Consider the following 14,036-nt stretch of genomic DNA (forward strand, 5'->3'; position numbering starts at 1 on the left):
GGGAAACTGTGTCGCAATAAACAGGACTAGAACAAAAATCTCTTTTTAGCCTGTGGCGCCCGCCTTTTAATCCGAGCACTTGGGAGGCAGAAGTAGGATGGTCGTGAGTTCGAGACCAGCCTGAGACTACATAGTGAATTCCAGGTCAGCCTGGGATAGAGCAAGACCCTACTTCGAAAAACAACAACAAAAAAAGAGAAAAACAAAGCAACAACAACAGAAATTCCTTTCTTTTTTTTTTTTTTTTTTTTGTAAAATGACGGACCCACCCCCACCCCCAACATCATTCTCCTTACACTAGCCCGGGCAGCGCACGCAAACTTGCACAGGTGGGAAGGCGGCGCAGTGCGCAGAGCGCATGCGCGGATCTAGATCTCGCGAGGAGCGGGCGGCTCCGAGAACTCAGGCGGCAGCCTCGCCCTGGCCACGCCCCTCCCGCCCCTTTCCCAGCGAACGTCCTCGCGGGATCGCCGTGGAAACGCATTCTGCGGGAACGGACGTCCGGCCAATGGGAAGCGAGCGAGTGCCACGAACGGACCAATGAGGAGGGAGCGGGCCGGGGTTTAAACCCGAGCTAGCGCGGCTCCTCCCGGCGTGCTGCGTTGGAACGGCTGTTGGCTCCTCGCTTCCCCCTGGCTCTGCTCGGCGACGGCGTTCGGCTCTGCGGGGCGCTCCGGCGAGGCGGACCTCCTGCTTCTACCCGCCGAGCCGCTGCCCTGAAGGACGGAGAGCCATGGCGCTCCGGGTCACCAGGGTGAGGCGGGGGCCTGCGGGACGGGGTCGCGGCGGCCGCGCAGGATGGTGGCGGAGGGGAAGGTCGGCGGATGGGGGGGAGGCTCCCGGGGACAGCACCGAGCTGTGGCCCCGGGCGGGGTGGTTGATTGATGGAGAGCCAGGTCGGACCGGGATCCTCCTGATGGGAGGATGGGCGCTCGGCTGAGAGAGTGATGCAGGGGACCCCCGCCGCCCTTCCCCTAGACGTGGACGCTTTCCTTCTGTCTCCTTACGTGTACATTTCACTTCCTGTACATTTCATGTACGTCTCCTGTGCATCTGGGGGGGAGGGGCTGGCTGGGGGCCTTGCGGGGTGAGGTTTTCCTCCTGTCTTCCGTGCCTGTACATTTTGGGGGGGGTGCTGGCTTTGGGCCTTGGGGAGGTTGGGGTGCTAGGTGACTGGGGTGAGGGGTTGGGGTTTGGTCTGGGATGAAAGTGAGGCGCCCCAGCGCTCCCCCCCCTCCCCCGCCCCAGGCTCTTGTAGACCAGCTCTCCCGATGACCACGGGTTTTCCTTTCAGAACACGAAAATTAGCGCCGAAAATAAGACGAAAGTCGGCATGGCCGGCGCCAAGCGTGTGCCCTTGGCCACTGCCACGGCCTCCAAGCCCGGGCTGAGACCCAGGACAGCTCTCGGGGACATTGGGAACAAAGTCAGCGAACAGGCCAGAGTGCCTGTGAAAAAGGTAAAGCCGCCCGAGCCTTCCTGACTTCTCCCCGCTCCCCCAAAGCGAGCGCACCGTCCAGCCGGGAGCCTGTTTGCAGAAACGCTCCGTTTCTTCTCTCCGTTCCACCCGCAGGAAGCAAAAACATCAGCAACTGGGAAAGTTGCAGCTAGAAAACTGCTGAAACCTCTGGAAAATGCTCCTGACTGTGAGCCGGAGCCGGAGCCTGAACTTGAGCCTGAGTCAGAACCTGTGAAGGATGAAAAACTTTCGCCCGAACCCATTGTGGTAAACTTTAATTCTAACCGCGTTGAAAGTCTGTTTCCTCTTTATTTCATTCTGATGCATAGGATGGCGCTTGAATATATAATAATAACGAACATTTATTAAGGCAGGGTCTCACAAGCACCAATTTACAAGCAAGGAGAAAACAGAGACAGGCAGTGCATATGGCATACTCGAGCAGATAGATGCATGTGCCACTTTGTGCATCTGGCTTTATGTGGGTACTGACAAGCGCCTTAACCATATATATTTTTTCCCCCTAGGTAGGGTCTCACTCTAGCCCAGGCTGACCTGGAGTTCACTATGGAGTCTCAGGGTGGCCTCGAACTCATGGCAGTCCTCCTACCCCTGCCTCTCGAGTGCTGGGATTAAAGGCGTGCACATTCTTGCCTCATCATGTTTTATTTACAAATATGCTAGAGTTTACTTGGTTAGTAGTCGTGTTGTTTAATAGGGGTATAGCTTTAATTGCCTTCTTGGCTGGCTACAGAGCTCAGCTGGTAAAGTGCATAGCTTGCAAGCATGAGGACTTGAGTTCAATCCCCAGAGTCCACATTTAGTTGCTTTCCACCATTAAATACTAGCTTCCTTTTTGTTAATGTTTTTGTTTTTATTTGTTTTTTCAAGGTAGGGTCTCACTCTAGCTCAGGCTGACCTGGAATTCACTATGTAGGCTCAGGGTGGCCTTGAACTCCAGGCAGTCCTATCTCTGCCTCCCAAGTGCTGGGATTAAAGGTGTGTGACACCACACCCTGCTAAATAGTACCTTCTTGAACCAAAGTTTCTTTTACTCGATAAGTATAAGCAAACACTCCAGAATAATTGAGTAATTGAAACAATATGTTCAATCTTTAGTAAGTAGTTAATGAAACTGGAAAGGAGTAAAAGGGGGGAAAATGTACCTTTTCAGAGAGAGATAAGAAAAATCAACACTTAGCTTCAAAAACCAGGAACTTGGCTGCTGGATATGTTGTGGTCCTTTGTTGGAGAACTTGTTGGCATGCATGAGGCCCGCCCGGCTTGAATCTGCCAGAATACCAAGGCCTTGAGAACCTTTTTTGTTTGCTTTGGTATGGTGTTTCAAGGAAGGGTCTCACTTCATCCCAGACTGACCTGGAATTCACTATGTACTCTCATGCTGAACTCGAACTCATGGCAGTCTTCCTATTTCTGTCTCCCAAGTGCAGGTACTAAAGGCATGCGCCACCATGCCTGGCTCAAGAACTTTTTATTATTACCAGATCTTAACTAGCTATGGTGATGCAAGCCTGTAATCCTAAGCACTTGGGAGTCTGAGGCAAGAGAATTGAAGGCGAGCATTCATCTACACCCGAAGTTTCCCTTAACTTCCCCTTACTTATTTTGTCTAAATTCAGGGCCTCCTTGATGGCCATGCAGTTCCCAGCAGAGTTAGTTTGACTTGAAGGGGGTGTGAACTCTAATAGTCAGTGCAGAACTTCCCTTCACCTGAGGAGTAAGAAGGAATTGTGTTTTGAAACAGACTGATGGAGACTTGCCATTAGTTTGGATAAGCTTCACATGATGTTGATAAACAGCTTCCTTACCAATCAATTTCCACTGGAGAGAAGTGGAGAATATGGGTTTGCCTCTTTCTTACCTATTAGCATTTAGGTTTTAATGGCTTTAAACTGGCTTATTCTAACTTGGCATTTTGCTTTTGATACTAATCACTTCCTAAAGAGTTTGAAAAATCTGAAGATGGGCTAGAGAGACATCTCAGTGGTTAAAGCCACGAGCTTGAGAAGTCTGGTGGCCAGGGTCAGTTCCCCGGTACCCACACAAAGCCAGACGCACAAGGAGGCCCTCGCTCCTGGAGTTTGTGTTCAGGGACAGGAGGCTGTCACACACACCCGTCCTTGTCTTGCTCTGGCCCAGGCTGGCCTGGGAATTTAGTCTCGGGCTGGACTTGAATGCACAGTGATCCTCCTACGTCTGCCTCCCCATGCTGGGATTAAAGGTGTGCACCTCCACACCTGCTAAAAAGGAATTTTATTTTTCAGTTTTTTTGAGGTAAGGTCTCCCTTCTAGGCCAGGCTGATCTGGAATTCATTAATTCTCACGATGGCCTCAAACTCAGCAATTCGCCTACCTCTGCCTCCCAAGTACTGGGATTAAAGGCATGTGCACCCACATCCAGCTTATTTATTTATTTGGAGACTATGGGCATGCCAGGGCCTCCAGCCACTGCAAGTGAACTGCAGGTGCATGTGCCTTAACCGCTAAGCCATGGCTCCAGCCCTCTAAATAAATAAATATATATTTTTCCCCAAGGTAGGGTCTCAGTCTAGCCCAGGCTGACCTGGGATTCACTATGGAGTCTCAGGGTGGCCTTGAACTCACAGCAATCCTCTTACCTCTGCCTCCTGAGTGCTGGGATTAAAGACATGCACCACCATGCCCAGCCCTTCAGAAAAATTTTATTTTCAAGGTAAGGTTTCACTCTAGTCTAGGCTGACCTGGAATTCACTCTGTATTCTCAGGGTGGCTTGAACTCACGGCAGTCCTCCTACCTCTGCCTCCTGAGTGCTGGGAATAAAGGTGTGCACCACCATGCCTGGCTTGAAAAATAAATTTTTTAAATTAATCCACATGCAAGCAGAGAGAAGAGAGACACATAAGGAATGAGTGCGCCAGGGCCTCTAGCTACTGCAAAAGAACTCCAGATGTGCGCACCACTGCATCTGGCTTCACGTGGTTCCTGGGGAATTGAACCAGTGTCACAAGGCTTTGCAGGAAAGCGCCTTAAATATTAAGCTATCTCTCCAGCCCCAGAAAAAATGTGAAGATACTGTTCCTTTAAGGACATGAATTGTATCTGTTTAGAATAGTTTATTTAATTTGTGAATGAATGAGATAGAGCGAATGGGCATGCCAGAGCCTCTTGCTGCAGCCACTGCAAATTAAACTCCAGATGCATACACCACTTTGTGTATCTGCCTTTAGTTGAGTACTTGGGTCTCAATCCAGGCTGTCAAGCTTTTTTTTCTGTAGGTAGGGTCTTGCTCTGGCTCAGGGTGGCCTCATACTCATGGTGGTCCTCCTGAGTGCTGGGATTAAAGACGTGCGCCACCACCACGCTCGGCTCCCGTGGGTTCTCGAGTTGGCGATACCAATTGAGTTTCCTTCCCACACTGCAGCGTGCGCTCTTCCTAGCTGTGATTTCACGGTCTCTGTCTCCAGGTGGACGCTCCGTCTCCAAGCCCGATGGAGACATCTGGGTGTGCCCCGGCCGAGGAGTACCTGTGTCAGGCTTTCTCTGATGTGATTCTCGCGGTGAGTGACGTGGACGCAGAGGACGGAGCGGACCCAAACCTCTGCAGCGAGTACGTGAAGGACGTCTACGCCTACCTGCGGCAGCTGGAGGTTGGTGTCCTCCTTCCTTCCTCTCTGCTCTTCTAGAGTTAGCCTGGCTTCATGGAAGACCCTGGTTTTGTCTTATGTCCTTCCTAGTGCTGGGATCACAGGCAGGCACCATACCATGTCTGGCATATTAAAGATACTTTCTGGGGCTGGAGGGATGGCTTAGTGGTTAAGCGTTTGCCTGTGAAGCCTGAGGACCCCAGTTTGAGGCTCGATTCCCCAGGACCCACATTAGCTAGATGCACAAGGGGGCGCATGTGTCTGGAGTTCATTTGCAGTGGCTCCAAATCCTGGTGTGCCCATTCTCTCTTTCTGCCTCTTTATCTTTTTTATTTTTTTAAAAGATACTTTCTGACCAAAATACTGGGCATGGTGGCATGCACCTTTAGTCTCAGGCAGAGGAGGGAGGCTCACTGTGAGTTCAAGGCCACCCTGAGACAAGAGAGCGTTCTAGGTCAGCCTGAGCTAGAGTGAAACCCTACCTCAAAAAAAAAAAAAAAAAAAAAGTCAGGTGTGATGGCGCATGCCTTTTTTTTTTTTTTTTTTTTTTTTTTTTTTTTTTAGAAAAAGGGACGTTTATTAAGTGAGACAAATGAGCAGTAGGCATGAACCACTTGCTCACAGAGGGTGGATCATGGCTGTTTCGCCTGGGTTCTCACCTCCTTCTGGCACAGGAGGGCAGCTGACTGGTTGCTGTGACTATGGGCCAGGCCTGGGTTTTCAGGACAGCAGCTTACATAAATCTTCACAATCTTGATCAATTAAATTCAACCAATGACTTTTAAGAAAAACATCTTTTTGACTTTATGCCTTTCCTGTGTATTTCATAATCATCTTCCACATAAATCAAGAGTATTGTTCCTTTACCGGCGCATATTCATACTCAGGCTCCCCCAAGGGTCCACATCCACACAGCCAAGCGCACCAAGCGCTCCGACTCCCATCTCCGCATCACAGGGCTGTAAGACGAAGCGCAGCAATCCCCTCGTCAGTCTGGGCCTGCTCTCTGCCTCTCTACTTCACATTCTCTCACGCAGCCTCACGGAAGGGGCGATGGAGCCGGATTGCGCGCCAGGACATAGAGACCGGAGAAAAAACGGGCGGTTGCCGGCGCATGCCTTTTAATCCCAGCACTCAGGAGGCAAAGATAGGATTGCCATGAGTTCAAGGCCACCCTGAAACTGCATAGTGAATTCCAGGTCAGCCTGAGCTCGAGTAAGACTCTACCTCGAAAAACCAAAAAAAAACCACCTTTCGATCCAGAATATAGCAGAATATAGTAATTCCAGGTTAGAGGCAGCATTTGTTTTGACAATTTCCATAACAGACAAACCATGATAATGATAATTCCATTCCCTCCCCTGCTTTCCCTTCCCAAATCCACCTTTCATCATATTCTCTCCTGTTATGAGGGTCTCGTGCAGGTAGTGTCAGGCACTGTGAGGTCATGGGTACCCAGGCCATTTTGTGTTTGGAAGAGTGCATTGTAAGGAGTCCTGTCCTTCCTTTGCCTCTTACATTATTATTAGTAATTTTATTTATTTTGGTTTTTCAAGGTAGGGTCTTACTTCACCTAGCCCAGGCTGACCTGGAAATCGCTATGGAGTCTCAGAGTAGTCTTGAACTCACGGAGATCCTCTACCTCCTGAGTGCTGGGTTTAAAGGCGTGTGCCACCACGCCCAGTGGCTCTTATATTCTTTCTGCCGCCTCTCCCGCAGTGGATCCTGAGCCTTGGAAGGTGTGATTGATAGACATGTTTCAGTGCTGAGCATTCCTGTCACTTCTTCCCAGCACCATGGTGACTTGTTTCATCCCAGTGGTCACTGCCATATGAAAAGAGAAGCTTCTCTAAGAAAAAAATGACAGTAGCATTTCTTGACATTACACTTTAAAATTCTTCTCAAACATTAAATAAACACACTAAACCATTGATGTCTTTGGAAACTAGATAGGATGTAGAAAATGGCTCAAAGACTGATTGACCCCAACACAGTCCATTTTGGGTCAGTGTGTATGTGATTGTTGGGGAAAGTGTTCTTTCTACCCAAAAGGAAATAACTCAGAAATGAACGTTCTTGGTTTAACTTTAGCCCACTTGCAAAGCTTTGTGTTACTGCTATTTTTCCCTTTCACCTCTTAAAACAGGACAAGGCTTTTGTGCTTATCAGGTGTGCTATCTTCCCTGCGGGGACGGGTGCTGGACCTTGTGTAACCGGGTTGGGCCGGTTGTCTCCCAGCTGCCTTCCATGTCAGCAGGGCTCTCTTCATTCCTTGCTTTTTCGTGTGTGTGTTTGTGTGTGTGTGTGTGTGTGTGTGTGTGTGTGTGTGTGTGTTTTTCAGGTAGGGTCTCGCTGTGACCCAGGCTGGCTTGGAACTCACTCTGTAGTCCCAGGCTGGCCTCAAACTCAACGTGGTCTTCCTACCTCTGCCTCCTCAAGTGCTGAAATTAAAAGTCTGTGCCACCATGCCCAGTTGCCATGTCCTTTTTTTTTAAAAAAAAAAAAAGAAAAATATTTGAGAGAGGGAGAGAATGGGCATGCCACTGCAAATGAACTCCAGATAACTGTACCACCTTGTGCATCTGGCTTACATGGGTACTCGGGAATTGAACCTGGGTCCTAAGCCTTCCCAGGTCTTAACCTCTCCAGCACCTGCCTTGTCCTTTTTAATTTTTGCTTTTGCTTTAGATATTTTTCCCCCCAAGGCAGAGGCTCACGGTAGCCCAGGTTGACCTTGAACTCGTGGCAATCTTACCTGAGCCTTTTGCCGCTGTAAATAAACCCCAGGTGCTTACACCACTTCTTGCATCTTGCTTCCTTGAGTGGGTGGGGGGGGTTGAACCCGGGCTAGCAGGCTGTGCAGGCAGATGCCTTTGACCCCTCGGTCTTCACCCTCACCTCACCCCTTGCCCTGTCCTGTGAGCACCTGTTTTCTGTGGGATTCTCCTGCAAGAACATGCCCAGTAGTCCAGCCTGCCGCTTTCCATTTCTTGTGCCTTCTTGGTAATACTTTTTTTTGGTGGGGGGTCAATGTAGGGTCTCCCAGGCTGACGTGGGATTCCCAGTGTGGTCTCAGGCTGGCCTCGAACTTACAGCAGTCCTCCAGCCTGTGCTGAGTTCTGGGATTAAAGGTGTGCGCCACCACGCCCAGCTTGGTAATACTTCTCAAGACTGTGTTGTAACTTGAGAAGATTGCATGTCGTGGATGGTTTAGTGGCTTTCTGTTTGGCTGGGTTGGCTTGGGGGGTTTACACCAGTCAACGTGACACGCTCAGCTGCTGGTATTAGTGTTCAGTGAGAAGACGGGAGTGCTCTTTCTGTCTGGGACATGAGCCCGCAGCCATAGCGAGGTGTCGTAGCGTGAGCACTGTCACGGAAACGTTGCTTTCTTCCTCACGGGTGAAGCTTCTTACAGTGACCATGTGAGTCCCTGAACTCAAAACTTGGAGAGACTGAACGCCCCTGACGTGTCCATTGTTAGCCACCTGCTCTGAGGGTGACTGGCATTTCTTTTCTAGGAAGAGCAGTCGGTTCGACCCAAATACCTCCTGGGTCGAGAAGTCACCGGGGGCATGCGGGCCATTCTGATCGACTGGCTGGTGCAGGTCCAGATGAAGTTTCGGCTGCTGCCGGAGACCATGTACATGACCGTGTCCATCATCGACCGCTTCATGCAGGTGCGCTCGGGTCGCCGCGCGAGAGCTCTCCCCGCCGGGGCCTGGCGGGACCGGGGAGAGAATGCGTGCGTGCGCGTGCGTGCGTGTCTGGAGACTGGGCAAGGCTCCCCCGTTACCTCTAGTTGAGCTGTTACTGTGGAGTTGTCTTTTAGCTCCCTCCATTCAGCTATCAGCTACTCACCCAAGGGAAATTCCCTCTGCAGAACAGCTGTGTGCCCAAGAAGATGCTGCAGCTGGTCGGAGTCACTGCTATGTTCATTGCGAGCAAATACGAAGAGATGTATCCACCAGAGATCGGTGACTTTGCCTTTGTCACCAGCAACACCTACACGAAGCACCAAATCAGACAGATGGAAATGAAGATTCTAAGGGCCCTGAACTTTGGTCTGGGCCGTCCTCTGCCCCTCCACTTCCTTCGCAGAGCATCGAAAATTGGAGAGGTGCACTCTTTTGTTTCAATATTTTATTTATTTGCAAGCAGAGAGAGAGAATGGGCACACCAGGGCCTCTAGCCACTGCAAACAAACTCCAGACACATGCACCCCTTATGCATGTGGGTCCTGGGGACTTGAACCTGAGTCCTTCAGCTTCACAGGCAAATGCCTTAACCGCTAAGCCATCTCTCCAGCTCTGGTACAGACTTACTGGTGTGGTTGAGAGTTCTGGTGCTGACATATATTAACTACCTAACTTACATAAGAGAAGGATACAAAGCCAGGTGTGGTGGCTCACGCCTTTAATCCCCGAACTTGCAGCCAGAGGCAGGAGGATCATTGTGAGTTTGAGGCCACCCTGAGACTACATAGTGAATTCAACGTCAGCCTGGACTAGAGTGAGACCCTAACCCCAAAAGGCTTAAAAAAAGAGAGAGAGAGATACAGATGATGTTTATTTCCAGTCAGGTTGCTTGTTGACGTGACCCTGGGTAATGGCACTAGAAGATTTGCAGTCAGGGATAGGGTCATGCGAGCTGCTGTCAAAGTCAAGCTCTGTGGGAGAGGCTCGGTGACTGGCTTTTGTTCCAGGTCGATGTTGAGCAACACACTTTGGCCAAATACCTGATGGAACTGACTATGCTGGACTACGACATGGTGCACTTTCCTCCTTCTCGGATTGCGGCAGGAGCTTTCTGCCTGGCCCTGAAAATTCTGGACAACGGTGACTGGGTAAGCCCCCTCACGTGGCGAGCGGCCTCTGAGTATGACCCTTGGCAAGTTCCTAAGCCTGTCCTCCTCCTGTGTGTGACACGGCTCCTTGACCTGATCAGGTCTTTGAAGACAAAGATACACCTTTGAGACAGGCAGAACAGCTGATTATAAACAATATCTCATGGTAATGCCCTCCCTCTCCCCACTTTCCCCTTTGAAACTCCACTCTCCATCATATCCCCTCCCCATCTCAATCAGTCTCTCTTTATTTTGATGTCATGATCTTTTCCTCCTCTTACGATGGTCTTGTGTAGGTAGTGTCAGGCACTGTGAGGTCATGGAGATCCAGGCCATTTTGTGTCTGGAGGAGCACGTTGTAAGGAGTCCTAACCTTCCTTTGGCTCTTACATTCTTTCCGCCACCTCTTCTGCATTAGATTCTGAGCCTTGGAAGGTGTGATAGAGATATTGCAGTACTAAGCACTGCGGTCGCTTCTTTCCAGCACCATGATGCCTTCTGGGTCATCCCAAAGTCACTGCCCTCTGAAAAGAGAAAAATCTCTACCAAAAGTGAACATTGGGCTGGAGAGATGGCTTAGCGGTTAAGCGCTTGCCTGTGAAGCCGAAGGACCCCGGTTTGAGGCTCGATTCCCCAGGACCCACGTTAGCCAGATGCATGAGGGGGCACATGTGTCTGGAGTTCATTTGCAGTGGCTGGAGGCCCTGGCGTGCCCATTCTCTCTCTTTCTCTCTCCCTCTCTGTCTGTTGCTCTCAAATAAATAAATAAAAGTAAACAAGAATTAAGAAAGAAATGAATAAATAATACAGTACTTTTTTAAAAAAAAAGTGAACATTAACAGAAGTGCTTACTGGGCAGTTTGATAAGCATAGTATATACATTTTTCCAGATATCAGCAGATGTTACACCCCTAGGGCTCATGACTACCCCTGTCATACATAAGTTTTCAGTATCAGGGATGTATTCCCTCCCATGGAGTGGGCCTCCAGTCCAATTAAAGGGCAGTTGGTTTCCACCGTGACAGACGTGCCACTATTGCACCAGTTGGCTCATTTGGCCTGGCTGGACAATTATAAGGCTTGCAGTGTTACTGGTCATTTCTCTCTCTCCCATTGAACTGCATGCAGAATGACTTCTTCGGCTTTCTGTGTACCAGAAGTGAGGGCAGCGTTAACATAGGGTGTGAACACGGAGAAGTGCTTATGCCAACATAGGGTGTGAACACGGAGAAGTGCTTATGCCCCTCGCCCCCGGGACGTTTGTGAACACCACTGACGCGCTGCTAACTTCTGTGTCCTAGACGCCGACTCTGCAGCACCACCTGTCCTACACCGAGGAGGCGCTCCTCCCCGTCATGCAGCACCTGGCCAAGAACATCGTCATGGTGAACAACGGACTCACAAAGCACATGGTGAGTCAGTCAAGGCGTCACACTGGGATGGAAAGAGAAACCCAGCCCTCATGCTATAACAGAAGTTTCTCTTTTAAGGTGCTATTGGTTTTCTTGGTTTAGTCTTTTATTTACTTACCTATTTATTATTTTTGTGGTCTGTCCCGACCATCCCCCAGCATTGGGCTCTATGCAAGGTTGACCTGGAATTCACTATGTAGTCTCAAGCTGGTCTTGAACTCAAATGGTGATCTTCCTCTCTCTGCTCCCTAGTGCTAGAATCTTGGGATCAAGCAGCCCTCTTGCCCCCGGCCTCTTGAGTTACTTGGGAAAAGAGACACCACCACTCTCTGCACCGCTGAACTGTGCCTTCAACCTCAAGGCGTTGTTAGAACTTTTTCATTTATCCTTTGGTGTTTTTTGTTTTGTTATTTTTTTTTCCCCCAGGTAGAATATCACTCTAGCCCACACTTACCTGGAATTCAACCTGTAGTCTCAGGGTGGTCTTGAACTCATGGCGGTCTTCCTTCCTTTGCCTCCCGAGTGCTGGGATTAAAGGCGTGTGCCACCACACTTGGCTAATATTTTATTTATCTGAGAGAGAGAGAGAGACAATGAATGGGTGCACCAGGGCACTTAGCACTGCAGATGAACTCCAGACGCATGTGCTGCCTTGTGCATCTGGCTTGCGTGGGTACTTGGGGAATCAGAAGCCGGCCTGGGTTGTTAGGCTTCACAGGCACGGGCCTTAACTGCAAAATTTCTCTCCAGCCCAATCTTTGGGTTTTTGAGACAGGGTCTTACGTAGTCGGGGCTGGTCTAGGATTCACTACACAACAGAGGATAACCTTGAACTGCCCTCCCTGCCGCCACACCAGCTCTTTTTGTTTTATGTGTGTCTTGTGTTGATGGTTCTGACTTCAGAGAGGAGCGAGTGAGTGCAGGAAGGGCCTTTTGCGTGCACCCGCATTGTGCATCTGGCTTTCCGGTGCTGGGCAGCGGAACCCGCCAACCAGCCCCTTGAACACGCGAGCGGCCTCCCCACGCGCAGGGGTTTGTGTTCTCTAAGCAGCGCGCTCTCTCTCTCTCTCTCTTAGACCATCAAGAAGAAATACTCCGAGTCCAGACTCGCCAGGATCAGCACTTTACCCCAGCTGAATTCTACCCTCGTCCAGGACCTGGCCAGGGCTGTGGCTAAGGTGTAACCTGCAAAGGAATGCCAGATCTGCAAATACAATTGGCACCATGTGCCAGCCACCTGTACATACTGTACCATGTTTACTTGCTTTTCAATAAAGATTGTGCCTCTTTTTACTCACAGCTGAACTCATTTGCTTTACCTTTTCCAGGCTAACCTAAACGCTGTCTTAAAAAGACAGTGGGAAATGTTCTGTTGAAACCGCTTTCAGCTTACCGTTCACTAATGTATATAACTGTGACCTGTGCCGAGGACTTGGTCCTCCTCTTCTGTCCCTTGACTTTTAATTTGACACGGTGGGCACACTGAATTCCATGGGGCACACCGCGTGTGTGCCAAGACACCTTGGAAGTTTCTCTGCCTGTTGCTGTTTTTTAAAGTCCCTATCTTGTCCCTACTTCTTCTTTTCTAGTCCTTCCTGTGGTGGTTGGCCCTTCAACCACTGCCTCAAAACTACCAACTTTTTAAACCTTTCACACTGAAAATAATTTGGCATTCTAAACTCTGTTCTTATCGTCTGTATTTATTTGGTGTTTTGGCTAGGAAAAATGGACGCTCGAAATAACTTACAGGGTATGTGTTCATTAGTATCAGGGTGAGTGGACTCACAGCGATCCTCCTGATTCCCAGGCCTCCCAAGTGCTGGGATTAAAGGTGTGCACCACCATGCCTGGCTCATGAGTTCAAACCCCAGCCCCTCCATCATTCCCAGTCTCCTCTACTTGGAGAACAACAGGTGAGGCCGCATCCTATATGTAGATGCAGTTCTTGGCGAGAGCGTTCTTACTGGGTTCATTTTGTGAAGAATGCTGCTTTAGCCTGTATAGGCTGGCTTCTGTGAATCCCATTTCATAGTATATGATGTATTCAACCATTCCTCTACTGACTGCACTTGTACACAATGGTACTGTGTTTGGCTTTCTGTATAGTAGTAATTTTCCTAAAAGCTGAGAATTAAGTTCTGATTAAGCCAGATGACTTGCTTAATGTAGCCAGCTCCCGTCTCTGCGTCTTTGTTGAAATGGAAGATACAATCAGGTCTTTGTGAATTCAACTGGCAAAAGAAAAATCCTATTTGCTGTTTTAACTTATGCTTCTGATGTCAAATTAAATAAATTCTTGTCAATGTGTTAAGCTTTTCTGATGTCTCCTTTGCCCTTCTCACTGTTTCTGTGTTTAATGTTTTCCCATGTGGGAACTGAAGTTTTATCACCAGGCACAGCTTGACTCACAGCTCTGTCTGGGGAGGCTGGGGTAGGAGCGCCCTGAGTTTGACTGAGGCCAGCCTGAGACGATGTAGTGAATTCCAGGTCAGCCTGGACTAGAGAGAGATCCTACCTGGGAAAGAATGGAAAAAATTCTGAGCCAGGCATGAGGGCTCGTGCCAGCATTCTAGAGGCTAGGGTAAGAGGGTGTCCATGAGTTTGAAGCTGGTCTGGGCTACAAGATGAATACCAGGTCACCCTGGGCTAAAATAAGACCCTGTCTCAAAAAAAAAAG

General features: G+C 49.5%; 1 protein-coding gene across 1 annotated transcript; it reads left to right on the forward strand.

Moving 5' to 3' along the window:
* Positions 1 to 591: 591 nt before the first annotated feature.
* On the forward strand, positions 592 to 13,675 carry Ccnb1 (cyclin B1). The gene is made up of 9 exons (XM_045139040.1): positions 592 to 754; positions 1,295 to 1,459; positions 1,574 to 1,726; positions 4,925 to 5,107; positions 8,623 to 8,781; positions 8,985 to 9,221; positions 9,807 to 9,947; positions 11,249 to 11,359; positions 12,436 to 13,675. The coding sequence occupies exons 1-9, from the start codon at positions 734 to 736 to the stop codon at positions 12,541 to 12,543; spliced, it is 1,278 nt and encodes a 425-aa protein (XP_044994975.1). The 5' UTR covers positions 592 to 733; the 3' UTR covers positions 12,544 to 13,675.
* The last annotated feature ends 361 nt before the right edge of the window (positions 13,676 to 14,036 follow it).

Source organism: Jaculus jaculus, chromosome 20 (genome assembly GCF_020740685.1).
Source record: "Jaculus jaculus isolate mJacJac1 chromosome 20, mJacJac1.mat.Y.cur, whole genome shotgun sequence".
Taxonomy (NCBI): Eukaryota; Metazoa; Chordata; class Mammalia; order Rodentia; family Dipodidae; genus Jaculus; species Jaculus jaculus.

Coding starts and splice junctions, on each gene's coding strand:
- Ccnb1 (XM_045139040.1), top strand. CDS start 734: ATGGCGCTCCGGGTCACCAGG. Junction 1,460..1,573: donor CCAGAGTGCCTGTGAAAAAG/GTAAAGCCGCCC, acceptor TTCCACCCGCAG/GAAGCAAAAACATCAGCAAC. Junction 5,108..8,622: donor CCTACCTGCGGCAGCTGGAG/GTTGGTGTCCTC, acceptor TTTCTTTTCTAG/GAAGAGCAGTCGGTTCGACC.